The 27,702-nt window shown below is 64.1% G+C and overlaps 1 protein-coding gene across 5 annotated transcripts; it reads right to left on the bottom strand.

Moving 5' to 3' along the window:
• Window positions 1-449: 449 nt before the first annotated feature.
• Window positions 450-23,117, bottom strand: NR1I3 (nuclear receptor subfamily 1 group I member 3). 5 transcript variants are annotated; one of them, XM_044990998.1, is made up of 9 exons: window positions 19,473-19,557; window positions 18,486-18,710; window positions 15,522-15,652; window positions 13,419-13,600; window positions 10,440-10,675; window positions 9,460-9,605; window positions 8,597-8,713; window positions 6,393-6,494; window positions 450-2,485 (listed from the first exon to the last, which is right to left on the bottom strand). In XM_044990998.1, exons 1-9 carry the CDS (start codon window positions 19,532-19,534, stop codon window positions 2,454-2,456), a joined length of 1,233 nt encoding a protein of 410 aa, XP_044846933.1. In that variant the 5' UTR covers window positions 19,535-19,557; the 3' UTR covers window positions 450-2,453. The 5 variants fall into 5 exon arrangements, with proteins under 5 accessions (XP_044846933.1, XP_044846931.1, XP_044846932.1 ...); XM_044990996.1 differs by having other exon boundaries at window positions 453-2,485; window positions 6,389-6,494; XM_044990997.1 differs by lacking the exon at window positions 19,473-19,557 and adding an exon at window positions 22,997-23,117 and having other exon boundaries at window positions 454-2,485; window positions 6,389-6,494.
• Between the last annotated feature and the right edge of the window lie 4,585 nt (window positions 23,118-27,702).

The raw sequence follows: 27,702 nt of genomic DNA, 5'->3' as shown, positions 1-27,702 counted from the left end.
AGGAGGGTGTCCCTGGCCATGCTACCCCAGCAGGCTGTTTGACTGGGAGTGGGTGTGGGGGGAGACCGTGGCACTAACAGACCAATTGAATCCTGGCCCAGGGAGCCAGGACACCTGGGTTCCCCTCCCACTGTCTCTGTGGGTGCCCTTGGGCAGGTCCCGTTCCCGTGCCTCAGTTTCTCCCTGTACAATGGGGACAATGACCCTGCACTGGGTGGGGGGCCTGATAGAGAGTGTGCCAGGAGTAGACCATGTTTTCAATGCCTCCCCCACCTGTGCCCCCCAAGCAGGCGCCTGGCGTGCACCAAGTCACTGGCCCACAGGAGTGGCTGTCAGGTGTAGGTGGGCCCTGGGAGCGATGGGGTGGGGCTGCCCCCCATTAGAGATACAAGGAGAGTGAATAAATAAATGAGGCTTTAATTTGGCCCCTAAAGTGTGCTAGTGACAGACGTGTCGTGTCCCAGGCACCATGGCCCTATCCCCACCCCCAGCAGCCCAACACCTCATGTGCCCCCCTGAGCTATGCCCCCAGGAGCCACAGTGCCACGTCCCTGCCCACCCTGCCCACAGCCCAGCCCCTCGGGAGCCCCCAGACACAGCCATGGAGCTGTGGCCCAGGTGTGCCTGGCTGAGGGAGGGGAAAGTGCCTGCGGCAGGGGTGACACAACATCGCCGCGCATGGTGAAGGGGGGGTATTGAGGCCCGGGTAAAGCTGGCGCTGCCCCCCACCCCTCCCCCCCCACACACTGGGAGCGTCTCGCTGGAGTAAACGGCCACACCTGGGACAGGTAGGACACCTTGGCTCTGTGCCCTCTGACCCCAGCGCCCCTGGGCACTGGCCTACGCTGAGCACTCACAACTCCAGCGACAGGCCTCAAACAAACACCCTCCCCATGGCCAGGGCCACGAGGGACCCAGCCAATAAGCCCTTGTCCACCCTACAAGGGCAGCTGGGCAAGTGGGCACGATCTCCTTGGCCCCCCGGCTGGGCCCCTCTCGGCTACACTGGCAGCACTTTTGGGCTCCTGGCAGCTAGAGCCACGGCCCCTGGGAGCAGAGCCAGGCTGAGAACCCAACAGCCAGAGGCTCAAGTCACAGCACTGCTTGGTGCCTCAGTTTCCCTGTTTAAAAGGGTCAATCCTGTGCGGCCAGCGGGCTGGGAGGGCGCCGATCCTGTGCTAGGGTGGGGCAGGGTCAAGGGGCAGGCCCTGAATTGGGGGGGCAGGACTGAGGGGGGCATTCCCTGTGGAATGGGGCAGGGCTGAGGGCCAGGCCCTGTATGGAGGGAGGCAGGCTCTGTATGGGGCGGGAGGCAGGCTCTGTATGGGGCAGTGCCAAGGCACAGGCTCTGGACCGGGGGGAAGGCCCCACACAGAGGCAAGGGTCAGGGTTGGGGGGGCTGAAGGGCAGGCCCCACACAGGGCTGGGGGATGCAGGCCTTGTGCCAGGCTGGCTGCAGGTGCTGGCACATCCTGGGCTGGGTGCTGCTCCAGGCATGTGAGCGGCAGTGGGCAGCCCCATCCTGCCTGCCGGGCCCAGAGCAGGCCCTGGAGAATCACAGGGCCTGCCCCACTCGTGGGTGTGACTCCCCTTCCCACCTGGTGTCTCACTCTCAGCCATACCCAGGGCTCCTGCTCCCAGCGCTGGGCCTGGCTAGGCTCTGGTGCAGCCGCTGGCCCAAGGTGACGCTGGGCAGACGGGCTAGAGCCCCCGAGGCCGCAGGTGGAACCGAATGGCCACATGCCCAGCCCCACCCCTGCCTGGCTGCAGCGTCCAGCATCCGGGCCGGCCTGGGCTCACGCGTCAGGCTCGTATCTGGTCCAGACGCAGGCTGGTTCTGGCCCGTTTCAGCCGTGTCCCTGGGCTGCTCTGCACAAGCGGTGCTGGCTGGGCAGGGGCGCAGCTGAGCTTTGATTCCTCAGAGCCACAGCCGGCCCCGGCCCCCGGAGCTGAGAGCGGGTTGGAGTCACTGAGTGGAGGGGAGAGGAGCAACGAGCCAGGAGCAACAGGCTCGGGCAGCTGGGTCCGGCTGCAGGGCTCAGCCGAGGAGTCCTGGAGCTCCTGGGGGGCAGCAGATGGGCCTGGAAAGTAGCTGGGGGGAAGGTTCCCAGTCCAGTAGGGTCCTGGCCCGAGCAAGGTGGGACCCTGGTCCAGTGAGGTCCTAGCCCCAGTGAGGGGGGGGCCCGGTCCAGTGGGGTCCTGGCCCCGGTGAAGGGGACCCTGGTCCAGTGGGGTCCCAGCCCCAGTGAAGGGAGGCCCTGTCCAGTAGGGTACCCACCCCAGCGAGGGGGCCCCTGGTCCAGGGGGATCCTGGCCCCAGCCAGGGGGGCAGCCAGCAGGTCCTGACTCCGGGCTCTAGCTGATGATCTCGGAGAGCAGCGGCGTCATGGCGGTCAGGTCCTGGATGTGCAGGATCTGCCGTGTGTTCTCCACCTTGAGCGTCCGCAGCTCGGTCAGCAGCAAGAGCAGCTTTGCGTAGAGGAGCCTGGGGCAGAAGGAGCTGAGTGTCAGCCCCGCCTGTGGCCATGGCGCCTGCCTGCCCCAGCAGTGGCTCTGCGCCATGGCAGGAACAGCTCCCCCCGCCCTCCGGGACTCCATTCCACACAGCCTGGGTAGGAGATAGGGGAAACTGAGGCACGTGAGGGGGATGGGACCTATCTATGCACAGGGTCAGGAACAGAACCTAGGAGCCCTGACTCCCAGCCCCTCTGCTATGAACCCACTAGACCCCCCCTCCCCTCCAGAGCTGGAACTAGAGCTCAGGAGTCCTGACCCGATTCCCATCCCCCTACCCCAAAGGGCTGTTTCACAGGAGGTGCATGTGGCTGGAACACAGAGGGGCAGGAGGCTAGACTGAAAACCCTTGGGCTAAGCAGCTGCCCCTTGGGTGGGAGCTGGCTGGCCCCACTGGGGAGAGGGGCTCCCAGGCTGAGCCCACCCCTTCCCTAGCTAGGGAGAGCGACCCCCCCCACCCGGCAAGGGCCTTTTTGCTTCCAGCTGCCCAAAGGCAAAGCAACCTCTGGCTGGCTGGGGCAGAGCGGGGGCTGGCTAGTAGTGATAAGGCCTTGTGCACACAAGTGTCTGAATGAGCCCTCCCCTGACTGCTAGCTGGGGAGGGGGAAAGACTTCAGGAGCAAACTGTATTTCCATGGACACACCTACTGTGCGTAGGTGTCCAGCAGAGAGTTGTGGAGCTCCAAGTGACCAGCTGTGGCTGGTGTTGGGTTACCTAGTGAAATGTTGTTGTCAATGTTATCTTCATTGTATGACTAAAGGGGAGCAGAACTGTGCTGAGCTTGTCCCGATGGAGAGGTCACCCTCAGCTGAAAGGAACTCGCTAAGCCAGGGGCTGGAAGGCCTGAGCCCTGGGAAAGTCAGAGGGGTGAGGACAGGTGTTTTAGCTAGGAGATGTGGTGTCTTCTTAAGGGTCTATGGTCTGGTGTTTCTTCTCAGTGTTCAAAGACAGAGCTCACTAGGAGCCTTTTGTTATTTTAAGTACCCAAGAAGAGCAGACATCCCTTAGGGTGGAGCAGTGTTTCTACCCAGCCTGCTGAGAGCTAAAAAATCACCAGGAGACTAACCTACAGAGCTCACAGCAGAGCGGCAGATGGCAGCAGAAGGTGGGTAGCTGGCAGAAGCGGCTGATAGCAGAGCAGCAAGATGCCCCTCTGAACCCTGAGTCCTCACTGACCAGGGACAACACCCCTGTGAGTGGGGTCTGGGGAGGGAGCAGAGGGGGGCCCAGAAAAGGAACTATTGGTTGTAGAACTCAAGGACATGAGGTGGAAGGCTCTGCCCCACTCACTCTGGGGTGGGTGTCCTGCTCAGTTTTATGGTTATGAATCCTGCTTGTGGCATTTTCCCTACTTAATGCCGGGTGACTTCCCTCCGGTCATTAAAAGTTTCTTTCTACACACAGACTCTGTGCTTGTGAGCGGGGAAGTAAAGGTGCCCATGGGGTGGTGATACTGGGTGGGGGTTCGAGCTGGTTCTATGTTCTATTGTTGAAAAGAAACCCCTAGATATTGAACCCAGCCCTGGTTGCTGCCGGCTCCACCTGCCAAGAGGGTTACACAAGTTGCAGGGTGTGTCATAGCAGCTGCACACAGATGGCCATGGGAGATGTACTCTTAAATGGCTGTGATGTGTGTGTGTGTGTACAGTTGTGTTAAGTTGTGAGTGCAAGTGTAAGTAGCTGTGTGATGTGTGTGTGTGTGAGATTTCCGGGTGCTGGGCATGGATGTGTGTGGCTGCATCGGGGTGCAGTGTCTGCGCGTGCAGACATGTGAGCGATCACAGAGCGGTCAAAGTTTTCCCTGTCCTGGGGGAGCAGCTGGGGGACTGACTCCCGGGAGAGAGACTCCAGAGCTGGGCATGAGACCCACCCCCAGCGCTTTGGAGCAGCTCAGAGCGCAGAGACAGGACCTTGCGAGGGACTGCACAGGAATAAGCTCCCACAGCCTCAGGACTAGGGGACAAGCCGGGCCTGCCCCAGCTCCCCCCAGACTCAGGGCTGGGGGGAGGGGAGGGAGAGGGCAAGCCAGGGCTGCCCCATCTCCCCCAGATTTGGGGGGGGGCAGCAAGCCAGGGCTGCCCCAGATCTCTGTGCAACACAGGCCCGCACAGACTCTTCCATGGTTTAGGGTCCGTTTCTCTGCTGGGTTCTGCTAAGGAAGCTCTGATGGCCCTAGCGAGCCCCGGTCACAGCTCCCGGAGGGGGGTGGCAGCAGGGGCCGGCCCCAGTGGGGCCTGCTGGGACCTAGGGCTCCCGGCTGGGGGGGGGATCCCCCCAAGAGGGGAAGGTAGCGCGGCCAGACCCCTGGGGGTGCAGGCGCTTGGGGAGACCGGAGCCATCGGCGATGCAGTGAACCCAGCCACCTCACAGTGACGGTTCCCACAATCCTCTCTGCCTGGACCTCCCGAGCGCTCAGCTCTGCTCCCTAGCCCCAGAGGGCACGGTGGGACCCTCTGCCCTGGCCCCGGCCATCTCTGGCTGCCTGCTGCCTCCCAGCCCGCTGAATGGGTGGGTGTCACTGCCAGGTCCCGGGTCCCTGGGGAACATGGCGCCAAGGGCACAGCAGTCCCTGTGGCCCTGGGCCCCTGGCCTCGGCACACCCTGGAGCCCCCGCCAGGGCTCCCATGGGCCAGTGCTCAGCTCCCGCTGCCCCCACATATCAGTGTGACCCCTGCAGGTCACACTGCTCCCGGGAGAGCCTGGACATTCAGGCAATGGGCAGAGGCTTTGCCTCTGGCCTCCCTCCCTGGGCTGCTCGCTGCACCCGCTGGGCCCAGGAAACACGGGCTCGCTTTGATCCCACCCCACCAGCAGGACACTGCAAGGGCTAGCGGGCGGGGCACATGGCTGGGCCCCAGGACAGCTGGGTTCAATTCCCAGCTCAGCCACGTGACCCTGCATCAGGGCCCTGGGTCCCCTCATCTGCCCTCCAAATCCCTCAGTCCCCAGCCCTACAGGGGGAAGATCTCTCCCGGGGCTGAGGGAGGATAAAGCCCACCCAGACATCCCAGAGATGGGCCGGGTACCTGGCTAGGCTCCAGGAAGGGCTCTCCCTGCCCTTCTCTGGGCCATGGTAGTGAGCGCCCCCTGCTGGGCTGCTCAATGCTTTGGGCCCTGTTCCCACCAGCAGCCCCCTCCTGCCCCAGCTTTGCTAGGCAAGCTAGTGAGGGGCTCTCACTCACCTGCCCTTGCGGGGTCGGGAGGGGAAGAATATGGGAATTTTGGTAATATTTTTATAATTCCACTATGTGCCTCAGTTTCCCTCCAGGCATGGTGTTGCTCTGCCCTGAATGTAAAGAGCACGAGCCATGAGGAAGCTGCCTGGGGTGACATAGGTGGGTAATTAAGGGCTGGCTGGGACCCTGGAGAGACAATGGAAACCCCTGCCATTGTCAGTGGGTGGCTCCCAGCAGGCAGTGGAGGCGTGAACTCAGCAGGAAGACAATGGGGGAGACAGCAGGAGGTTACTGGGAAGAAGAACTGGGCCCGGGGTCACACACAGGCACAGGGAGCAGAGCCTGGTGCTGGCCCACGTGGCCTGTAATAAATAATAATAATAATCCCCTGGGTTGCTCTGGGCTACCTAAGGCCTCCCCGTTCCATGCTCCAGGGTACCAATAAACCTGCTCTGGCTGGAAGAGGCTCCGGGTGTTGCCGAGGTGCCCAGCTCCCTGAGGAAGAGGGGAAAGTCTCTGCCCAGGAGCCTGGCTCAGCTGGACCAGCTGGGCAGAGCTCCCAGGGTGGAGCAGGGGGCCTGGGGCTCAGTCTCAGAGGTGGGGGGTCTGGCACACTGACTGGCACCCCCAAGGACTGGTAAAAAGCCGGGAGGTGGCACCCAGCCTGTGGACCCAGGACAGGGGGTCCCTTGCTCACCTGCCTTCGGGCAGCGGGTGCCGTTGATCAATGTAGCTCTTCAGCGTGAGGGCCATCTTCTCCTGCAGCTGGTCGACGGTGTGGCGCTGGGTGATGCCAGGGTGGTCTGGGGGAAGGCAGCCCTGGCATGAGTGTGCAGGCAGAGCAGGGGCCACGTACCCTGGGGTCGGGGGCACCTGATTGTATGTGGGGGGCTCAGTGCAAGAAGCCCAGGGGCGGGAGTTACCCTGTTGTGCAGACAGAGCAAGCCCTGGGGTTTGCCCCCTGCTCACAGGCACAGTGACTTCCACTGGTCAAATGATGGGGCCATGGATATGCCCGTATGTGCCATCGCACTGGCCCACTGGGGTGGTGCAGGGCGGGAGGGCTGGGGGCTCAGCACCCCACCTTGTTAGTGCCCATAGGAGGAGCAGGATGGGAGGCTGGATATGGGACTCAGTGCCTGTTTTGGGGCTGGGTAGGAGCTCAGGGTCTGTAGTAAAGGCTGGGGGGGCTCTGAGCCCTTCAGGCTGGGAAGGTGCTCGGTGCCCATGGTGGGGGCTGGGCAGGGGAGCTCAGTGCCCATGGTGGGGGCCGGCCGGGGGGGGTCAGTGCCCATGGTGGGGGACAGGTTTGGGGGGGCTCAGAGCCCGTGGTGGGAGCCGGGTGTGTAGGGCAAGTTGGGGGGGAGGCTCAGAGCCTGAGGGGGACAGGGGAGCTCAGTGCCCATCGTGGTGGCCAGGTTGGCGGGGGGGGCTCGGAGCCCGTGGTGGGGGCTGGGGGAGCTCAGTGCCCATCGTGGTTGCCAGGTTGGGGGGGGCCTCGGAGCCCGTGGTGGGGGCTGGGGGGCTCAGTGCCCATCATGGTTGTCAGGTTGGGGGGGGGCTCCGAGCCCGAGGTGGGGGCTGGGGGGCTCAGTGCCCATCGTGGGGGACAGGTTGGGGGGGGGGCTCGGAGCCCGTGGTGGGGGCTGGGGGGCTCAGTGCCCATCGTGGTGGCCAGGTTGGGGGGGGGGCATCGGAACCGGTGGTGGGGGCTGGGGGAGCTCAGTGCCCATCGTGGTGGCCAGGTTGGCGGGGGGGGTTTGGAGCCCGTGGTGGGGGCTGGGGGAGCTCAGTGCCCATCGTGGTGGCCAGGTTGGCGGGGGGGGTTCGGAGCCTGTGGTGGGGGCTGGGGAGCTCAGTGCCCATCGTGGTGGCCAGGTTGGGCAGGGGGGTCTCGGAGCCCGTGGTGGGGGCTGGGGGAGCTCAGTGCCCATCGTGGTGGCCAGGTTGGGGGGGGTTCGGAGCCCGTGGTGGGGGCTGGGGGAGCTCAGTGCCCATCATGGTGGCCAGGTTGGCGGGGGGGGCTCAGAGCCCGTGGTGGGGGCTGGGGGGCTCAGTGCCCATCGTGGTGGCCAGGTTGTGGGGGGGCTCGGCGCCCGTGGTGGGGGCTGGGGGGCTCAGTGCCCATCGTGGTGGCCAGGTTGTGGGGGGGCTCGGAGCCCGTGGTTGGGGCTGGGGGGCTCAGTGCCCATCGTGGTTGCCAGGTTGGGGGGGGGCTCGGAGCCCGTGGTGGGGGCTGGGGGAGCTCAGTGCCCATCGTGGTGGCCAGGTTGGGGGGGGCACGGAGCCCGTGGTGGGGGCTGGGGGGCTCAGTGCCCATCGTGGTGGCCAGGTTGTGGGGGGTCTCGGAGCCTGTGGTGGGGGCTGGGGAGCTCAGTGCCCATCGTGGTGGCCAGGTTGGGCAGGGGGGTCTCGGAGCCCGTGGTGGGGGCTGGGGGAGCTCAGTGCCCATCGTGGTGGCCAGGTGGTGGGGGGTCTCGGAGCCCGTGGTGGGGGCTGGGGGAGCTCAGTGCCCATCGTGGTGGCCAGGTTGTGGGGGGGGTTCGGAGCCCGTGGTGGGGGCTGGGGGGCTCAGTGCCCATCGTGGTGGCCAGGTTGTGGGGGGGGGTCTCGGAGCCCATGGTGGGGGCTGGGGGAGCTCAGTGCCCATCGTGGTTGCCAGTTTAGGGGGGGCTCGGAGCCCGTGGTGGGGGCTGGGGGGCTCAGTGCCCATCGTGGTGGCCAGGTTGTGGGGGGGGTTCGGAGCCCGTGGTGGGGGCTGGGGGAGCTCAGTGCCCATCGTGGTGGCCAGGTTGTGGGGGGGGTTCGGAGCCCGTGGTGGGGGCTGGGGGGCTCAGTGCCCATCGTGGTGGCCAGGTTGTGGGGGGGGTTCGGAGCCTGTGGTGGGGGCTGGGGGAGGGCTCACCAGGCGAGAACAGGGCGATGGCCAGCAGCAGGACGTACTCGGCTTCGTGCAGCCTCAGCTTCCTCAGACTGATGTGGAACTTGAGCAGCGGCTCCAGGTAGATCTGCTGGAACCCGGCTGGAGACAGAGATGGGGGGTGATGGGGGAGCTGCGCTGGCTGGCCCAGGGCTCCCCAGTGGGGCCACGGCTCCGAGCTCAGCTGCCAGCATGCCAGGGCCCAGGGAAGTCGGGGGGGGGGCGGCTAGGAGAGGTGCATTGCACTGCAGGACAGGACAGGGTGGCGAAGGCCCGGCTCCTCGGGGACTGCAGCCTCCCAGCCCGGGAAGCGCAGAGAGAAGCAGGCATCTCACAGCACACCAAGACTGAGCGTGGCTGCGGGGGGCAGGACGTGGCTCTGCCACCTCTGCCTGGGAGACGGGCCCCAGGGCTCCTAGCCTGGCCCTGCCCTGGGAAACGTCCTCGGACCACCTGATCTCACCCACGTCGCAGCGGGCAGCGATCCTGTGCCCCGTATGTCTTGCGGCAGCAAGTTCCTCGGGGGCTGCACGTGTAGCATTTCCAGTGTCGGTGCTCAGCCAATCACTGCTTGGCGCTGTGCGGTAAAGGGCTGTAGCTGTGTCAGTCACTATTCCAGCCCCTCCTGCCAGCCTGGGGGTGGGTTCCCCATAGGCAAAGGCACAGCGCTGCGACGGGGCGCAGGGGGAACCACGGTTCTTGTCAGGGGATTCTGGGCAGGGCAGCCCACGTTCCCTTCCAGGACTCCCCTAGCCCGGGCCGTGGGAGCCCCCGTGGGGGACACTGGGGGCTAGGAGCAGAGAGAACGCGGGCGAGTTGGGCCAGCCCCTTGCGCCAGAGGGACTCACCCAGGGCGCCGTCTTGGATGGTGTAGCAGTGCTGGCCGCACTCCCAGGCCTTGGTCTCCTCATTGAAGACTGTGTTGAACTGGATCTGGCAGATCTCCAAAGTGGCGCCTTTGAGAAGCGAGATCTGGTCATCGATCGGCAAACTCCTTCCCGGAGAGAGCAAGAGAGAGCATGAGAGCAGGCCAGGGAGCCAGGCCGGGAGCAGCTGCACAGAGCAGCCCAGGGCCATAGGCCATGTGCAAAATGGGGGTGGGGGAGGGACCCTGCAGGGGCTGGGATTAGCGGGCTTCAGGGGGGTGGGGGTACACTGGGGTACAGGGGGAGCAGGGACTGGGGACCTCAGGGATGAGGCAGGGCAGGGCTTGGAGGTGGGGGGTGGGAGCAGGAATGCAGCAGGGCGGGGCTGGGGGTGCAGGGTACAGTAGGGATGCGGCAGGGCAGGGCTGAGGGGGGTGGGGGAGCAGGGATGTGGCAAGGCAGGGCTGAGGGGGGCGGGGGAGGAGGGATGCGGCAGGGCAGTGCTGAGGGGGGTGGGGGTGCAGGAGGGATGCGGCAGGGCAGGGCTGAGGGGGGTGGGGGTGCAGGAGGGATGCGGCAGGGCAGGGCTGAGGGGGGTGGGGGAGCAGGAGGGATGCGGCAGGGCTGAGGGGGGTTGGGGAACAGGGATGCGGCAGGGCAGGGCTGGGGAGTGCAGGGGAGCAGGGATGCCGCAGGGCAGGGCTGAGGGGCGCAGGAGCAGGGATGCCGCAGGGCAGGGCTGAGGGGTGCAGGAGGGAAGCAGCAAGGTGGGGCTATCGGAGGTGCGGGGGGTAGGAGCGGGGTAAAGCAGGTGCTAGCCGTGCTGAGCTGGGCCTGTCACTCTCAGGGTCTCAGCTCCCGTTTCCCACTCCCCCTCCAGCCAGGCAGTTTGAGCTGCCTGACCCCAGCTGCCCCCCACGCCCACCCGTGTCCCCGGGGTGCGGGAGCCCAGCCGTGCTGACCTGAAGGCTGGGATCTCCTTGGCGAATTTGATCACTTGCTGGATGAGGACGGTGCTGAGGTCAGCGAAGTGGGGCAGCATGGAGAAGACGTCAGGCAGCATGTCGCCTGGCAGGCTCTGCAAGGGGGCCAGAGGGCCGCCCTCCTCAGGCTGGGAGAGCCCCTGCAGGACATGGGGAACCCTGGGCTCCTGGGGGCTCTGAGGGCTCAGGCTGTGGATGTACAATCGCACCGGGGGCTGGGGAGACAGAGGCCCCAGTCAGAACCTTAATGCTGCTGGTGTCAGTGGCCCTGGCCCTGTGGAGAGGCGGCTGGCTCTGGGGTGTGGCGAGCCCCTGGTGCATTGCCCTGCCATACAGCTGAGCCTTGCACTGCTGGGTACACCTGCCCCAATCCCCACCCCCTCGGGGCTGAGCTGGGACCTGGGGGTCAGAACCGCATGCCCAGGATCCACAAGTACAGACGCTGCAGATGCAGGCGCAGTTGGGCCGGAGCAAGGACGGTGCAGACGCGTGGCTGCTCTGGCTGGGTTGGGAGCCCTGCTGGGATCAGAGCAGCCCAGGCCGTGTCTCTCTTCATCTTCCCTTCCCACAGGAATTGCAGGCAGGCTCTGCCCAGGGCAGCCTGAGCCCATCCCTGGCTGGGATGGGGTAGTGGTAGGGGATGTGGACAGGAGGGAGGGGTGGGGTGGGGTGGCAGGGAGGGGATGTGGGGGCTGGAGGCAAGGAAGGGGTGGGGCAGAGGGGAGGGAGGGGTGGGGTGGGGCAGAGGTGGGCTGGGGGCAGGAAGAATGGGTGGGGCAGAGGGGAGGGGAGGGGCTGGGGGTGGGAGGGATGGGGTGGGGCAGAGCACTGGGGGAGAGGTGGGCTGGGGGGCAGGAGGGGGGGAAGAGGGGAGGTGGAGGGGCTGGGGGCGGAAGGGAGGGTGGGGCAGAGTACTGGGAGAGGTGGGCTGGGAGGCAGGATGGAGGGATGGGGGGGCAGAGGCAGGCTGGGGGTAGGAGGGAGGGGTGGGGCAGAAGGGAGGGAGGGATGGGGTGGGGCAGAGCACTGGGGGAGAGGTGGGCTGGGGGGCAGGAGGGAGGGGGAAGAGGGGAGGTGGAGGGCCTGGGGGCAGGAGGGAGGGATAGGGTGGGGCCAGTGGTGAGCTGCAGCCGGTTCGCAGGGGCTCACGAGAAATTTAGAAGCCCGTTTAGAACCGGTTGTTCCTGGAGGGACAACTAGTTCCAAAAGGGCTTTTAAATTTAACAACAGCTCTAGCAGCTCCCTGCCCTTCCCCCGGCCCCAGCTCACCTCACTCTGCCTCTGCCTCCTCTTCTGAAGCTCCTCCGGCTTCTCCTCCCCCTTCCCAGCTTCCCGCTAATCAGCTGTTCGGGCGGGAAGCCTGGGAGGGCTGAGAAGGAAGCAGCGGCTTCCTGCAGGTGAGCTTGGGCTGGGGCTGGGGCTGGGGCTGGGGCTGGGGCTGGGGCGCCAGCGGGAGGAGGGCTCCAGGCGCAGCGCCAGCCACGGAGGTCGCGGCCGGACCCTGGGGCCGGGCGGCGCGGCTCCTGCCCCCCGGGTCCAGCTGCGACCTCGCCGGGCAGCGCGGCTCCTGCCCGGCCCTGGGTCGGGCCCCCGGGTCCGGCCCAGCGGCGCGGCTCCGGCCGGGCCCCCGGGCCCGGCCCGGCGGCGCGGCTCCTGCCCGGCCCCCGGGTCCGGCCCGGCGGCGCGGCTCCTGCCCGGTCCCCGGGTCCGGCCCGGCGGCGCGGCTCCTGCCCGGTCCCTGGGTCCGGCCCCGACGTCGGCCGGGTGGCTCCGGTCCCAGCCCCAGCCCAGCTGGGCCCCCACCTCCAGGCAGCACGGTAAGGGAGCAGGGAGGGCGTGTTGGATAGAGGGCAGGGGAGTTGGGGGGGTGGCTTAGTGTCGGAGTGGTCAGAGGGCAGGGAACAGGGGGATTGAACGGGGGAAGGGTCCCGGGGTGGCAGTCAGGAAGGAGCAGGGGTTGGATGGGCGGTGGGGGGCAATTAGGGGTAGGGATTCCAGGGACAGTCAGGGGACAGAGAGAAGGGGTGGTTGGATGGGGTAGGGGTCATCAGGAATGAGAGAAGGGCTTGGATGGGGTGGCAAAGGGCAGTCAGGGGACAGGGAAGGGGGGTGGATGGGGCACGGGTCCCTGGGGGGGGCTGTCAAGGAACATGGGGCAGGAGTCCCCAGGGGGGGCATGACCCCCTCATGGGGTGAGAAGGAGGGACCCGGTTGTTAATATTTTGGCAGCTCATCACTGGGTGGGGCAGAGTACTGGGGGAGAGGTGGGCTAGGGGCAGGAGGGAGGGCTGGAGGGGAGGGGCTGGGGGGCAGGCGAGCACCCTATGGAGAGAACAGACTCAAGCCCTGGCAGGTGTGAAACCTGCCCCTGGCAAGCGCATGGCCCAGTAACCAGCCCGATCCAATCAGGGAGCAGGAATCCCAGCATGTGACTCAGGTAGCCAATGGCAGCTGTTCTGCCCCAGCTGTTTTGCTTCCAACTGGGAGGGGGGAAGGGCCTGAACAGCCCCCACCCGCCTACTTGCCTAGGCTTTCCTGATGGGGCAGGGCAGGCAGAGGCTGGGGTTGAGCTGGATCGGGGGGGGCTGGGTCCAGTGGGGGTGTGGCTCGGGGGGCAGTGGCTGCCCCAGTGCCTGCGAGTGGGGAGGATGGCTGGGATGAGCTGGCTTGGTGTGGGGGGGGCTGGGTCCAGCGGGGGTGTGGCTCGGGGGGCAGTGGCTGCCCCAGTGCCTGCGAGGGGGGAGGACGGCTGGGATGATCTGGGTTGGTGTATGGGGGGGCTGGGTCCAGCAGGGGTGTGGCTCGGGGGGCAGTGGCTGCCCCAGTGCCTGCGAGGGGGGAGGACGGCTGGGATGATCTGGGTTGGTGTATGGGGGGGCTGGTTCCAGCGGGGGTGTGGCTCGGGGGGGCTGTGGCTGCCCTGGTGCCTGCAGGGGGTGCCGGGGTTGAGGCTCTTACCCGGCAATGCACGAACTGGGAGAAGCCGGAGTCGAAGTGCCTCTTGTGGGCCTCGATGAGGATGCTGATGAGCTGCTCCTGCTCCTCTGTCAGCTCTGCCGGCTCCCCCGCCGGCTCCCGCTCCTGCTGCTTCTGCTTCCGCAGGACCCGGCGCATCTGCAGAGCCTCCTCTGACATGATCACTGCCAGGCCACGAGGCAGGGGTGAGGGGCTTGGCCCCAGCAACAGCTCCCCAGGCCCACGCTGACAGATGCCTCCCAGCTTCCTCTCCCTGAGCCTCGCCCGAGAGCCTGGGGAGCTCAATATGGTGCTGCCCCGGCCGTGGGCTCCACTATCTGCCTTTGCTCCATAACCAAACCAGCTGGAGGAAGCGGGACCTAGTGGGAGAGCAGGGACTGGGAGCCAGGTCTCCTGCGTTCTAATCCCAGCTCTGGGCTGGAGAGGGGTCTAGAGGGGAGAGTGGTGGAGGAGCAGGGCTGAGTCAGGACTCCTGGGTTCATCCTAGAGCCAGGAAGAAACCCCAACCAGCCCCTGCTGTCAGCCAGAAAAGGACAGGAGTCTAGTGGGTAAAAAGGGAGGCTGAAACTAGGCTGCCAGGGTTCTCTTCCTGGCTCTGAGACGGAGAGGGGTCTAGTGGGCAGAGCAGGTGCCTGGGAGTCCAGACTCCTGGGTTCCAGCTCTCAGCGGGTGCCCCTGATGTGTTTAAACTGCAGCATGCTGGGGCACTGTGAGTCCCGGAAGAAGGGGTGTGGCCTTGTGGCCTTACAAACCTGGGTGCTCCTTGCATTTGCAGGCAGCGTGTGTTAGCCAGGCGCTCAGGAGTGACCGGAGTAAGGACAGGAGAGTCACTTCCACCAGGAGCCCCCCCCCCCCCCGCAGTGCTACAGGACAGTTCTCCAGGAGGCCAATGCTGCCCCCACCAGACAGGGTGGCTTTAAACACATCAGGGGCACCAGCCACCTTCTCTGAGCTGGGGCTGCACGGGCAGGGGGCTCGGGGCCAGGCAGGCGGACTGTCCAGAGCCATTACTGGATTCAGATAGCGGATACTCGCTGCAAATCAAGAGACCTTGGCTGCTCCACAGGGAAAGCACGCAGCCCCCCAGCGAGCTATCCACGCAGCCCCCCAGGGAGCTATCCACGCAGCCCCAGCCCCCCCCCCCAGCAAGCTATCCACCCAGCCCCCCAACGAGCTATCCACGCAGCCCCAGCCCCCCCCCAGCAAGCTATCCGCCCAGCCCCCCAGCAGGTTATCTGCCCAGCACCCAGCGACACAGGGGCTACTCCTCTGGGTGACACTCCAAGGCCCCTGCGTGCCCCCACATTGCTGATGGCTTGATCCTCTTCTCCCTCCCTGCCAGGTGCTGGTGGGGATGGGGACAGAGCAGATGCAGCAGAGAGTGGCTGGGTGGCTCTGCTATTACCAGCAGGGAAGCTGCTGGGCGGCAACAAGGGGCGAGTACTAGGCAACAGTGACCTGGAACACCTCACACGGCACCAGGCCAGGCCACTGTCCTGCCAGCCGGGACCCCCTGCATGGCACCAGCCCAGCCCAGGGCCCTGCCAGCCGGGACCCCCTGCACGGCACCAGCCCAGCCCAGGGCCCTGCCAGCTGGGACCCCCTGCACGGCACCAGCCCAGCACCCTGCCAGCCGGGACCCCCTGCACGGCACCAGCCCAGCCCAGCACCCTGCCAGCCGGGACCCCCTGCACGGCACCAGCCCAGCCCAGCACCCTGCCAGCCGGGACCCCCTGCACGGAACCAGGCCAGCCCAGGGCCCTGCCAGCTGGGACCCCCTGCACGGCATCAGCCCAGCGCCCTGCCAGCCAAACCTCCACATGGCTCCAGCCCAGCACCCTGCCAGCTGGGATCCCCACACAGCACCAGCCCTGCACCCCTCTAGCCTGGCATCCCCCTTGCTGGGGAGTTCATCAACAGAAGGTGCCTGAGCCCAGTGAGGAGCACCCCAGGCTGATGAGGCTGCAGCACAGATAGTCCCTGAGTGCCGATGTCCTGGGGAGAGCAGACCTTGCGCTTCCCCTGCCAACCTCCCCAGGGCCAGACACCAGCTGCAGGAGGGTGGGGAGCCGAGCCCTTACTTACTGTCCTTCCTCATGCCCACGGCCAGGCACTTCTGGAGGCGGCAGGCTTGGCACTGCCGGCGCTTGGCTTTGGTGATGGTACAGTTGCGGGTGAAGGGGCAGGTGAAGCACACGCTCTTGCTGATCGACCTCCTGCAAAAGAGGGGCAGGGTTTGGGGGCAGGAGACACTCCCCCTGCCTTGGGAAAGGGACAGAGACCCCCCCTCCCCCCCACAGTGAGAGCCCCAAGCGAGCAACCCGTTGGAACTTGGCACCGCAAGGCTGAGAGCAACTCAGGCAGGCGGCCCCGGCACTCCTCAGCAACCCGCCATCCCCTCCCAGCCTTCTGTCGACTTCATCCCCAGCCTGCTCCATGCAGCATTGCATCCCTCCCAGGCACAACACAGCCTGCTGCTCCTGCTCCCCTCCCATCCAGGCACGGGGACGCCCAACCCAATGCCCAGCACCCTTGCTAGGAGCAGGGGCTTCTGGGTCATTTCCAGCTGCGAGGCACTGCATTGTGGGATAGAGCTGGGGGAGCCGACTCCTGACTTCCTCTCCACCAAACCGTCCCAGCTACGCTTCCCCTGTGAGCCTGGGCGAGAGGTGCTGGCCCAGGCACTGAGCAACACAGACATGTAACATGCCAACATGTCGGGCTGTGCCAGCTCTCTGCCCCCTCCCTGAGATCTGCCCCCTATGCAGATGGGTAGGCCCACACCTCCTATGCTTGCTGTCACACACACAGATGGTTATTCCAGCACACACAAACAGACAGATGGCTATGCCTGCGCGCGCGCGCACACACACGCACACTGAGTGGTAAATGGTGCTGCAAGAAGCCATGGTGAAGAGGCGTTGGGCCCGGTCCCCAGTAGCCATCTCAGGCATTGGTTGTCCTGGTCAGTTGCAATGCCCAGGACAAGCCCATCTGGCTGAACCAGGGTGTCTAGAACTGTTTCTTCCCTGCATGGAGGAGAAGCCACAAGCATTTAAAATGCCCCAAAGCCCTGAAACCCCAACACCTTTCTCTGAGAATAAGCCTCACAATGAAACAGAGTCACTCTGGAGCAGGGGGATGGGAGACCCCAAAGAAATGTGCAGCATGCTGCAGGAAGTGGTGCAAGTAGCTCAGCATGGCACTGGGGGCACGGTGCTGCAGGGAGCAGAAGGGGCACTCGCCTTGCACAGCCAGCGATGGCCCCAGTGCCCCAGGCTGGCACTGTGCTGCAGGGAGCACGGTGGAGGCACAGTAGGGAGTGCTGTGTGGGTGTCAGGTCCCGGCAGTACTGTGCAGCGGGGAGTTACCCTGGTTAGCTGTGCAGGGATGCTGCTGCCCATCAGGCCTGGCACATGTCTCAGGCTGGCAGCTGCAGGAGGCAGCAGGTGAGGCCCCCCAGTTCAGGGTGAAGACCCGGGGACCTCACCTGGCTGGCCCTGAATCAAGAGGGGTATTAGCTCCAGCTCCCTGAAACTCTGGGATGGGAGTCGCGCCTGGCAGAGCATCGCAGCCGCACCCTGCGTCACTGCCACGGCTGTACTCGCCTGGGCATCAGCTGAGATAAACCTGGGGTCGGCAGCAGCAACCGCTCGTGGAGACAAGCACGTGGCCGGCTCTGAGCCACAGGACGGCACAGCCACTGGGCAGCTGCCATGAGGGCCGGACACAACAGCCACTGAGCCAGGGCATTGCCTATGTGCACACAAACACACACCGCACACACACACACACACATCCCAACGCACAGACATGCTATGCACACATGCCCCCTCAATGCATACGCATACCTGTGTACACACCCACCTATACATCCCAATGCGCACTCCCGATATACACACGCCAGTGCATAACACATGCCTGCACACCCCAGTATATGGACACCCCCACATCCCAAACGCACACTCCCCTCATATACCCCCCCCCGCACAGACACACCCTATACACACCCACATAGACATCCCAATGCGCACCCTGAATATGCACATCCACAACCTACTCACACATCCCTTATAGACACACCAGTTTACACACACACACACACACACACACACACACACCTTGCAAACTACACCCCGTCACAGTTGAGGGTAACTGCACCTGTATTCCCCCTCTGTGGCCCCTCGAGGGCACCTTCTTGAGGCTTCCAGCTCCCAGCCATCACCTCACGTGGGCCGAGACCCGGCTCACTCCTTCCTGAGCAGCGCTTTAAGAGGGCAGCTCCCTGCCTTACACTGTGACATCCCCAGCAAGGCAGCACCCGCATCAGGCTTCCTCTCCAAAGACAGTGTTACCAGTGACCCCCCAGCCCTTCCCCAGCAGAGCGCATGTATCTGAAGGACAAAAGCATCCCAGAGGAAGGGTAACGGGGAGAACGAGCTGTGCACATGCACTAACCAGGCAGGCTTGGCCCGGCTGCCTTTCCAACCAGACCCGAACCAGCCTTTACAACGCACCCTCTTCCTTTGTCCTCTGTGACTGCCCTGGCCTAAACCAGTCTCTGCAAACCACCCCAGGGAGGTACCTCTCCAGAGCTGTTTACAGTCGCGGGGCTGTAGGAATCACCTCCCCCCACCGCTGTTTTTAGTTCCTGGGTAACCTTCCCCCATGGAGCTGCTCCAATCCCTGGGCACAAAGCTACAGCAACCATTCATAAACTGGATCCAGCACGGTCCCCTGAGGCGCTGCATGCGGTTGCAATATCGGTCAAACCCCTCCACGCACACACATCTCATTGCACACCTCCCCCACACAAGCACATAAGAACACCATTACACACTACACATACCCTGTGCACACCCACGAGTGCACACACCCCCCACCCTAACCCTCCCTGTTCTGAGGGGTGTTGGGTGTGACCCAGGGCAGTGCCCTGCCTGCGCAGCGCCAATAGGAGGCAGCGTTTACCCTTGCCAGCCCCATGGGACGGAAAGGCCCAGGACAGGGGGTTGGAGGTTGGCAGGACCATGGCGCCAGGGGGGCTCTCACCTGAAGAAGCCCTTGCAGCCCTCACAGGTCATGACATGGAAGTGGTAGCCAGTGGCTCGGTCGCCGCACACGGCACAGATTTTCTCTTCTCCCTCTGGCTCCCCGTCTTCCCTGCTCCCGGCCCCGAGGCTCAGCACGCTGGGGCTGCCGCTGCTGCTGCTGCTGCTCTCCCTATCAGAGGGACTGAGCATGGCAGCTCCTGGCCCCCAGGCACCCACAGGCAAGCTGTGTGGGGAGAGGAGAGTCAGCGACAGGCCCAGGCTCCAGCACAGGGACGGCCCAGGTCAGACCATGCCATGTGGTCCTTCCATAGGGACCAGTCCAGCCTGGTCTCCTGGCCCTCCCCCAGGAGACAGCTCCCCATCCGTGGGCCCCATTCCTCCTCCACCCTCCCTTCCCCAGGGACAGCCCCCCCCGCAGATCCCAGTGGAGCCCGTTGTTTATGCTCCTGCAGGCATTGTGCAGTCACACGACAAATTAGCTGTTGCTGTCGGTTGTACTGCGGTAATGGGTGGTAGGATAACCCCTGATTCGTGCAGACACACGCACAGATGTTGTTTCTCTCAAAGCCTGGACGAGTGGGTTTGGGGAGACCCCGTATCAAGTTCTACTAGGACTGCGTCCAGCCTTTGCCAGGGTCCCTGGGAGCTGGGCCACGGAGCCCATCCCCCACCCGCTGGGCCAGGGAGCCCATCCCCCATGCCCTGCAGCATGCTAGGGGGAGCTTTTCTCTGTGCCACTGGGCCGGGAGTCACCGGAACTGTGCCAATGCCAGCAAGGGAGGCAGCAGATGGCAGTGGTCAGATGGCCCCACCGCCTGTCACCTACCCGTGGGGGATCTTCTACCAAGTGAACCTGGGCCTCTCAAGGGCCATCTCCCGCCACGGGGGCTACAGAACAGGCAGGACGTGCCAGCAGGGGGCAACACGCTCAGTTACAGCATTTCTCTGCCCCCAGTTACCCTCCGGCAGCTCCACCGGCCCCCACCTCTGCAGTGCAGCCACAGTGCACTGTGTGTTGCTGCCTCTGGAACACTGCTGCCAACGCATGAGCCTGGCTAGTGGCCAGCTTCCCCTCCCACAGCTGAGCATGTTCTGCAGGGAATCCATCTTTTGTCCCCCAACTATCCCCATACCCCCCTCTGGCTATCCCCATACCCCCCAACTATCCCCATACCTCCCTCTGGCTATCCCCATACACCCCCATCTACCCCCATACCCCCTCTGGCTATCCCCAGACACCCCTAACTATCCCCATACACCCCTCTAGCTATCCCCATACACCCCCATCTACCCCCATACACCCCTCTGGCTATCCCCATACCCCCCATCTATCCCCATACACCCTCTTCTATCCCCATACACGCCCATCTACCCCCATACACCCCTCTGGCTATCCCTATACCCCCCATCTATCCCCATACACCCCTCTGGCTATCCCCATACCCCCCATCTATCCCCATACACCCCTCTGGCTATCCCCATACCCCCCATCTATCCCCATACCCCCCTCTGGCTATCCCCATACCCCCCATCTATCCCCATACACCCCTCTGGCTATCCCCATACCCCCCATCTATCCCCATACACCCTCTTCTATCCCCATACACCCCTCTGGCTCAACCCAGACACCCATCTTTCTATCCCTATACCCTCCATCTATCCCCATACATCCATCTCTCTATCCCCATACCCCCCATCTACCCCCATACACCTTCTTCTATCCCCATACACCCCTCTGGCTATCCCCAGACACCCCAACTATCCCCATACACCCCTCTGGCTATCCCCATACTCTCCATCTATCCCCATATACCCTCTTCTATCCCCATACACCCACCATCTATCCCCATCTCCCCCATATATCCCCCTTCTATCCCCATACACACACCCCACCATCTATCCCAGAGGTGGGCAAACTATAGCCTGCAGGCCACATCCGGTCCGCTGGACCGTCCTGTCCGGCCCTTGAGTTCCCGGCCGGGGAGGCTAGCCCCTGGCCCCTCCCCCGCTGTCTCCCCTCCCCCACAGCCACGCTGCCACGTGGGCAGCACTCTGGGCAGCGGAGCGGTGCGCTCCTGCAGGGCAGCGCGGCAGCGTGTCTGGCTCCAGCCAGGCGGCGCAGCTGCCAGACATGCTGCTTTGAGTGGCATGGTTAGGGGGTGGGGGCCAGGGAGTTGGATTAAGGGGCAGGAGGTCCCGGGGGGCAGTCAGGGGACAGGGAGCAGGGGACAGTTGGATGGGGCAGAGGTTGGGGGGGGGATCGGGGAGTGGGAACTGGGGGGGTTGGATAAGCATGGGAGTCCCGGGGGGCCTGTCAGGGGGCGGGGGTGTGGATAGGGGTCAGAGCAGTCAGGGAGCCAGGGGGGTTGGATATGGGGTGGGGTCCTGGGGGGTTGGATGAGGGGTGAGGGATCCCAGGAGGGGGTGGTCAGGGGACAAGGAACGGGTGGGTTGAGGGGTTCTGAGGGGGGCAGTCAGGGGTGGGAAGTGGGAGGGGTCGGATAGAGGACGGGGGCCAGGCTGTTTGGGGAGGCACAGCCTTCCCTACCCAGCCCTCCATACAGTTTTGCAACCCTGATGTGGCCCTCAGGCCAAAAAATTTGCCCACCCCTGATCTATCCCCATACACCCCTCTATTATCCCCGTACACCCGAGTATGTATCCCCATACAGCCCCATCTATCCCAATACACCCCCCTTCTGTCCCCATACATACCCATCTATCCTCCTCACTTTACAGATGGGTAGGGAGCCCCAAGAGGGGCTGAGATGCTGTGATGCTGAGCCTGGGGCAGCACTAACTTTTAAGCACTTAGCAAATCACAGGAACACCCTGCGACCCACACAGCCAGGGGCCTGGGCTCCCGTACACTGAATGGGGGGAGGGGCGCTGACACTGCTGTGACCCACACAGCCAGAGCTAGGGGCCTGGGCTCCCATACACTGAATGGGGGGAGGGGCACCTGACACTGTGACCCACACAGCCAGGGGCCTGGGCTCCCGTACACTGAATGGGGGGAGGGCGCAGCCAGGGGCCTGGGCTCCCGTACACTGAATGGGGGGAGGGGCGCTGACACTGCTGTGACCCACACAGCCAGAGCTAGGGGCCTGGGCTCCCATACACTGAATGGGGGGAGGGGCACCTGACACTGTGACCCACACAGCCAGGGGCCTGGGCTCCCGTACACTGAATGGGGGGAGAGGCATCTGACACTGCTGTGACCCACACAGCCAGAGCCAGGGGCCTGGGCTCCCATACACTGAATGGGGGGAGGGGCACCTGACACTGTGACCCACACAGCCAGAGCCAGGGCCCTGGGCTCCCATACACTGAATGGGGCGAGAGGGGCATCTGACACCACTGCGACCCACACTCCAGCACACTGGGGGGAACCGCCTAAGCCAGCCAATGGGAGATGCCGACCGGAGGGGTGTGAGTTAGCCCCGCCCCCTCACCAAGCTAGGCACCTAAGCCCTGGCTGCAAGGAGGTGCTCAGCTGCTAGCGAGTCACCCAGGAGCCCCTCGCATGGCGCCTGGCGCCTCGGGCCTTTCTGGTGAGAATGAGGGCGGCAGGTGCCTCGCTCCACAGCAAAGCATCCAAGGAGGAGGGGCAGCAGCAGCAGCTGTTTTGTTCACACTAGCCCAGTGGGTAGAGCACTTGCCTGGGACCTGGCTGACCTGGCTTCAAGTTCCCTCCTAGCCCAAGTCAAGCATCACTGCAGTGTGTGTGCAACACTCTGTGCCTGCCCCACAGGGGCAGTTTTTGTGTCTCGGGCTGGACCTGCCCTGCCCTGCTGGAGTCAGGAGGAGCCCAACCTCTTGATGCCCTGCGTGAGGGTGTCACCCCAGGGCCTGTTGCGCTTGGTCCCCCTGCCTGCCCCCTCGTCAAGGGGAAGCAGGCTGCTCTGGGAGCCAGGGTGACCTGCCTGGCTGTGAGGAGCTGGCCCCATGGTCGCCTTCCCGACAGGGTCAGTCCGGGGCCTGTGCGGGGGAAGTTAACCCAGCGTGGGGGGAGATTAGCCAGCCTGGAGAAGGCAAAGTTCATTAGAAATGGCCAGCTGTCCAGGGCTGGGGGGACCAGGCAGAGATCGGCACCCAGAGGGGGACGAAGGGGGCAGGGAGGAGGCTGAAGGCATGAGGCTGGGGCTGGGTGGCTCCCCCGGTTGCAGTGGGGCAGGGGCAGCTGCGGAGCTCTCATGATTCCCCTGCACTCACTTGTTCAAAGCCCCCTCTCCCTGCCAGAGACCTGCCTTATCCATCTCCCCAGCTGCTCACTCACTTTGGCCCCAGTCCCTCACTCTCCTGAGCAGTATTGAGCCCAGCCAGGGGGCCCCCATTGGTGTGAAGACCCGGGGACCTTGCCTGGCTGGCCCTGAATCAAGAGGGGACATTAGCTCCAGCTCCCTGTCTCTGTCCCTTCGTGACGCATGGAAACACAGGTGAAGACCCTGTGCCACCCCAGCCCCTCAGCATAGCTGCCCCCCCCCCACATCCCATGTGCCCGCTCACCGATGGTGTGGGTTGGGGGTGTGTAGCTGGGAGCAGGTGGGGGGCTGGATCCCAGGCTCCCCGCAGGCCAGGACTCTGCTCCCTCCCCAGCAGCGTCGGCACAGACAGATTCAGATTGATTTATTTCACAGCCTGGGTGGAATTTGAACTTTGAACTTCAAGGAGTGGAGGCCAGGAGCAGCAGGAAGGGTGGGGGGAGTAGTTGGGGGGAGGTAAAGGGACAGGGGAGCAGCTGGAGGGTGAGGGAGGTGAGAGCAGCCAGGGAGAGGACCTTGGGCACATGGGGACAGTGTGTCCTGAGTAGCCCCTGAGAGGTAACACACTGGGGCTGACACACACACTCTCCGGGGGTGACACACACACACACACATTCTGGGGCTCGCAGCCTCCCGTTCACACTCAGCCCAGCCTGAGGGGTGGAAAGCCTTGCCCGACACCCATTACCTTAATGTCCTAGGGCTGAGAAGTCGGCCCTGCTTGTCCCCTGGGCACTCCCCAGTAACAGACCCTTGTGGGAAGCTGGACTGGGGCAGTGCCAGGCCAAGCCTGGCAGTCTGAGAGAGGGGTGTTTGGCTGTCTCCAGTCATGGGCTTTCAGTCCCCCCATCCCAGCCTCCTGCACCTGGCAGAGTCCAGCACCCACTGGCACTGAACTTCCGTTGCTCTTGGCTCATAGAGTGTGAAACTCCGGGAACTCCCTCCCTGGCTCAGGAATGAGGTCAGACTGGTTCAGTTCCCCCAGCCCAGGCTGGGCCGGGCACTGGGACTTACCCAGGGCAGTGGGAGCCAGGCTGGGCTGGGCACTGGGACTTACCCAGGGCAGGGGGAGCCAGGCTGGGATTGGGCACCGGGGCCTGCGCAAGGCAGGGGGCACCAGGCTAGGCCGGGCACTGGGACTTACCCAGGGCAGGGGGAACCAGGCTGGGATTGGGCACCGGGGCCTGCACAGGGCAGGGGAAGCCAGGCTGGGATTGGGCACCGGGGCCTGCGCAGGGCAGGGGGAGCCAGGCTGGGATTGGGCACCGGGGCCTGCGCAGGGCAGGGGGAACCAGGCTGGGATTGGGCACCGGGGCCTGCGCAGGGCAGGGGGAACCAGGCTGGGATTGGGCACCGGGGCCTGCCCAGGGAAGGGGGAACCAGGCTGGGATTGGGCACCGGGGCCTGCGCAGGGCAGGGGGAACCAGGCTGGGATTGGGCACCGGGGCCTGCGCAGGGCAGGGGGAACCAGGCTGGGATTGGGCACCGGGGCCTGCGCAGGGCAGGGGGAACCAGGCTGGGATTGGGCACCGGGGCCTGCGCAGGGCAGGGGGAACCAGGCTGGGATTGGGCACCGGGGCCTGCGCAGGGCAGGGGGAACCAGGCTGGGATTGGGCACCGGGGCCTGCCCAGGGAAGGGGGAACCAGGCTGGGATTGGGCACCGGGGCCTGCGCAGGGCAGGGGGAACCAGGCTGGGCCGGGCACCAGGGCCTGCCCAGGGAAGGGCAGCCAGGCTGGGACTGGGCACTGATGTTCCCCCAGGAAGCCGGGCTCCCCCAGAGATTTCTGAGCTGGAGCCCTGCTCTCTGGGCCCACAGTGTGAACTCCATGCTCTGGGGAATCTCGAGTACACACCTCCCCCCCACACCAAGCGATGCAGGCTCAGGGGGTGGGAATGGGCCACGGTGCTTAGGTACTGGCCACGCAGGAACACAGAGAGACTGGAACCAATCTGCGGCCCCCAGGGTTCTCCTTGTGTGGCACAGCAGGGCAAGGGGAACGTCGCAGCTGCAGCAGGGCTGGAGCACAGACACTCTTGCTCCCCTAGCACAGGCCCTGCCCTGGGCTATGGTGAATCAGTGTGGGGCCGACACCAGGTGGGGGCAGTTCCAACTCCATCCACTAGGGGGCAGTGGTCTGTCTGTCTCACATGCACCCACCCCAGCCACTCCATTGTCATCTAGACGTGGGAAGGGGGTGGGGGCAGATTTCCAAAGGCGCTCAGCACACTAGGTGGCCGACAATCCCTTTGGGTACGGAGCCCTTCCCCTCTCGTTTCCCTGTTTGAATCCAGCCCAGGGCAGTTGTGATGAAAGCACCCGGTCAGGACTCGTTGGGAGCCTGTACGGAATGATCTGGGGGAAGCCAGGCTGGCTCCTGGTGCTTGCACCAGAGATGCACCACCACATGGACTGAGATCCCCCTCCCCAGGCAGGGCTGGGCCAGGCTGGAGGAACAGTAGGTGGTGGTGGGGAGCTGCCCCATCCTGGAGGTGTACATGCCCCCACAAGCCATGTTCCAGCTGCAGTCTGCATCTGGAGATAAGCATCCTCAAGAAGGGCCTAGCTCCAGCTCCCACTCAGTGCTCTGTCGGCACTGGGGAGAACTATGCAGAGCAAACTCTGGCTGCCCTGATTAATGCTCCAATCCCTGGGCGATCAAGACCGATTTCCTGCTAATGAAACTTTGAAAAGCTTCATTAATCTGCACTGAGCCGCTCAGGGCCGTTCCACTCTGCCTGGCTCCCCCTGTCCTTGACGCAATGGCTCAGGCCAGGACCACAGTTTGTTTGGAACAGGATGTCTTTATTTTCCCATGACAGTCCCATTCTGTCCTGCCCCCACCCCTGCCGCATGGGCCCCTGGGACTCCACTTTCCCTGGGGAAAGGCCACGAAGCCTGGATTGCTGCAGCAGCGAAGGAGCCACTGGCCAGCTTTTAACAGGGGCAGCCACCCACTGGAATGGCTAAGGCTGGGCACACGGTGGGCGCTACCTGCCTGGGTGGCGATGGTGGGGCACCATGTGCAGATGCAGGGGCATATGTCAGAGACAGCCCCAAGCCACGGAGACCCCTCACCCAGCAGGCATGGGACACTGGCATCTCCATCTGGGGAGTGCCTCTGCAGACATGAATGGATTTACCTTCCCAGCCCTCGGGGCATTATCCCCACCACAGAGGGGAAACTGAGGCACAGAGGGGTCCCACATCGAGCCAAGAGGATGAGGCACACAGCTCATTAGCATTTGCACACCCAGTGCTCTGAGACCCTCAGGGGAGGGAGATGCTGCGTAGGAGTGCCAAGGGCTGATAAGCAGAGACACTAAGTGATTGTTCTTTGAATGAGTGTGTTGGGGTGTGTGTATGGTATGAATGTATGTACAAGTGCAGTGTGCGTATGAATACAGAGGTGCAGCGTGTGTGTGTGTGTGTGTTCAGGCAGTGCCAGGAATGAGCATGCCTAACCGGAGAAGAAATGGGGAGCTGCTGGCAGAGTGGGCAGGACCAAACCCCTCCAGCTTGGGGCAGGGCTGGACTTCCAGTGTCTCAGGCATCTGGCTCATGGGGAGGTTTGGCCCTGCTGGTCTTGGTGGCCAACATGTCTGACCCCAGGTTCACCTGGATGGGGTGTGCAGCTGCAGGAGGGCAGACAGTGCAGCCTGTGGGAGGCCCCAGGGTGACTGTCTTTTCCTCTGTGTGTGTGTCAGCCCCAGTGAGTGTGTTTCAGGCCCAGAGTGAGCCCATGTGTATCACTTTGTAGGAGGACAGTAAGTGTTGAATGTTGATCCAAGTGTGAATGTGATGGTCAGTTTGAAGTCACTGTGCTGTGTGCACCATGGGGTGAGTCTGTGCTGTGGGTCAGCTCCCACCAGGCCCAGGCTGGGGTTGAGCATTAGGGCCCGCCCAAGGTAGGGGGAGCTGGGCTGGGCATTGGGGCTTGCCCAGGGCAGGACTGGAAAGCCCCCTACGCTCCCCAAGGGAAAGGCTGGCAGACCCAGTGCTGTCTGGGGCAGAGCTCTAGGGACAATCCTGCCTGGCCCTGGGCCTGTGGAGGGACTGGATGGGACACCATGGGATCTGAAGCTATGAGCTCAGAGAGGAGGGGAAGGGCAAGTGGCTGGGAGAAGCAGCACAAAGCCTGTTGTCTATGGGTAAGCCCGGTGCCCCAGCAGGAGTGGCAAGGCCAGGGCTGGGCAAGCACCTCTGCCTGGCAGCTCCAGGCTAGAACACGGCAGAGGGACAAGGCAGGGAGGAGACAGGGTGTGTGGTGCTGGCGCTAGCAGGGAGCCCGGTGGCCTGCTGCTGTCAGTGGGATGGGAACTTCAGCCTGACCTCAGTGCTGCTGCCTGAATTCTTTATCAACTGCAGCTTCTGCCTTAAATTAAACATGAGGCAAAAGCAGCATCTGAAGCCAGACACCACTTAGCCACATCCATATGGGTGAGCGAGTGCTACCTGGGAGCAGGAGCCAGAACAGCACTGCCAGGCTCAGCCCTGGACAGCCCAGCAGGGGCCATGGGAACAAATTTGCTGGGCAGCAGGAGAGATTGGGAACCCCCTGAGGGCAGCTCCACTCAATTCAGAGCTCAGCTCAGGCTCCAGCCTCTCTTAGTGTCCTGGCTCCTCCTTGTGGGGTTCACGCCATCCACGTGATGAAGACCCCGCTCCCAGGGGATCCAAAGCTGGGCTGTCTCGGGACGGGCAGCCCATGGCAGTGCAGCATGGGGCTCTAATTTCTGCTCCCCACGCTCTGGAGCGCCCCTGTAAAGGGTCCCGTACTCCAGGGTGACACACTTTGTTTTCTGTAGTGTTACATCTGAGCTCAGTAACTAGGAGGTTAATTAGCTCACAGAGCACATATGAAACCGGGCCTGACAGAAGCAGGGATTGAACCTGCTGCCCCAAGAACGCTGGCCCTGTAGTTTGAGCTAATTGAGTAACTCGGTTAGC

The sequence above is a fragment of the Mauremys mutica genome, chromosome 17 (assembly GCF_020497125.1).
Source record: "Mauremys mutica isolate MM-2020 ecotype Southern chromosome 17, ASM2049712v1, whole genome shotgun sequence".
NCBI classification, from domain to species: domain Eukaryota; kingdom Metazoa; phylum Chordata; order Testudines; family Geoemydidae; genus Mauremys; species Mauremys mutica.
The sequence above is the reverse complement of the archived record's forward strand: the minus strand, read 5'-3'. Positions and strand labels throughout refer to the sequence as shown.

Coding starts and splice junctions, on each gene's coding strand:
- NR1I3 (XM_044990996.1), bottom strand. CDS start 19,534: ATGCGTTGGCAGCAGTGTTCCAGAGGCAGCAACACACAGTGCACTGTG. Junction 18,711..19,472: donor ACTGTGGCTGCACTGCAGAG/GTGGGGGCCGGT, acceptor CTCCCCACACAG/CTTGCCTGTGGGTGCCTGGG. Junction 8,714..9,459: donor CATCCAAGACGGCGCCCTGG/GTGAGTCCCTCT, acceptor CTCTGTCTCCAG/CCGGGTTCCAGCAGATCTAC.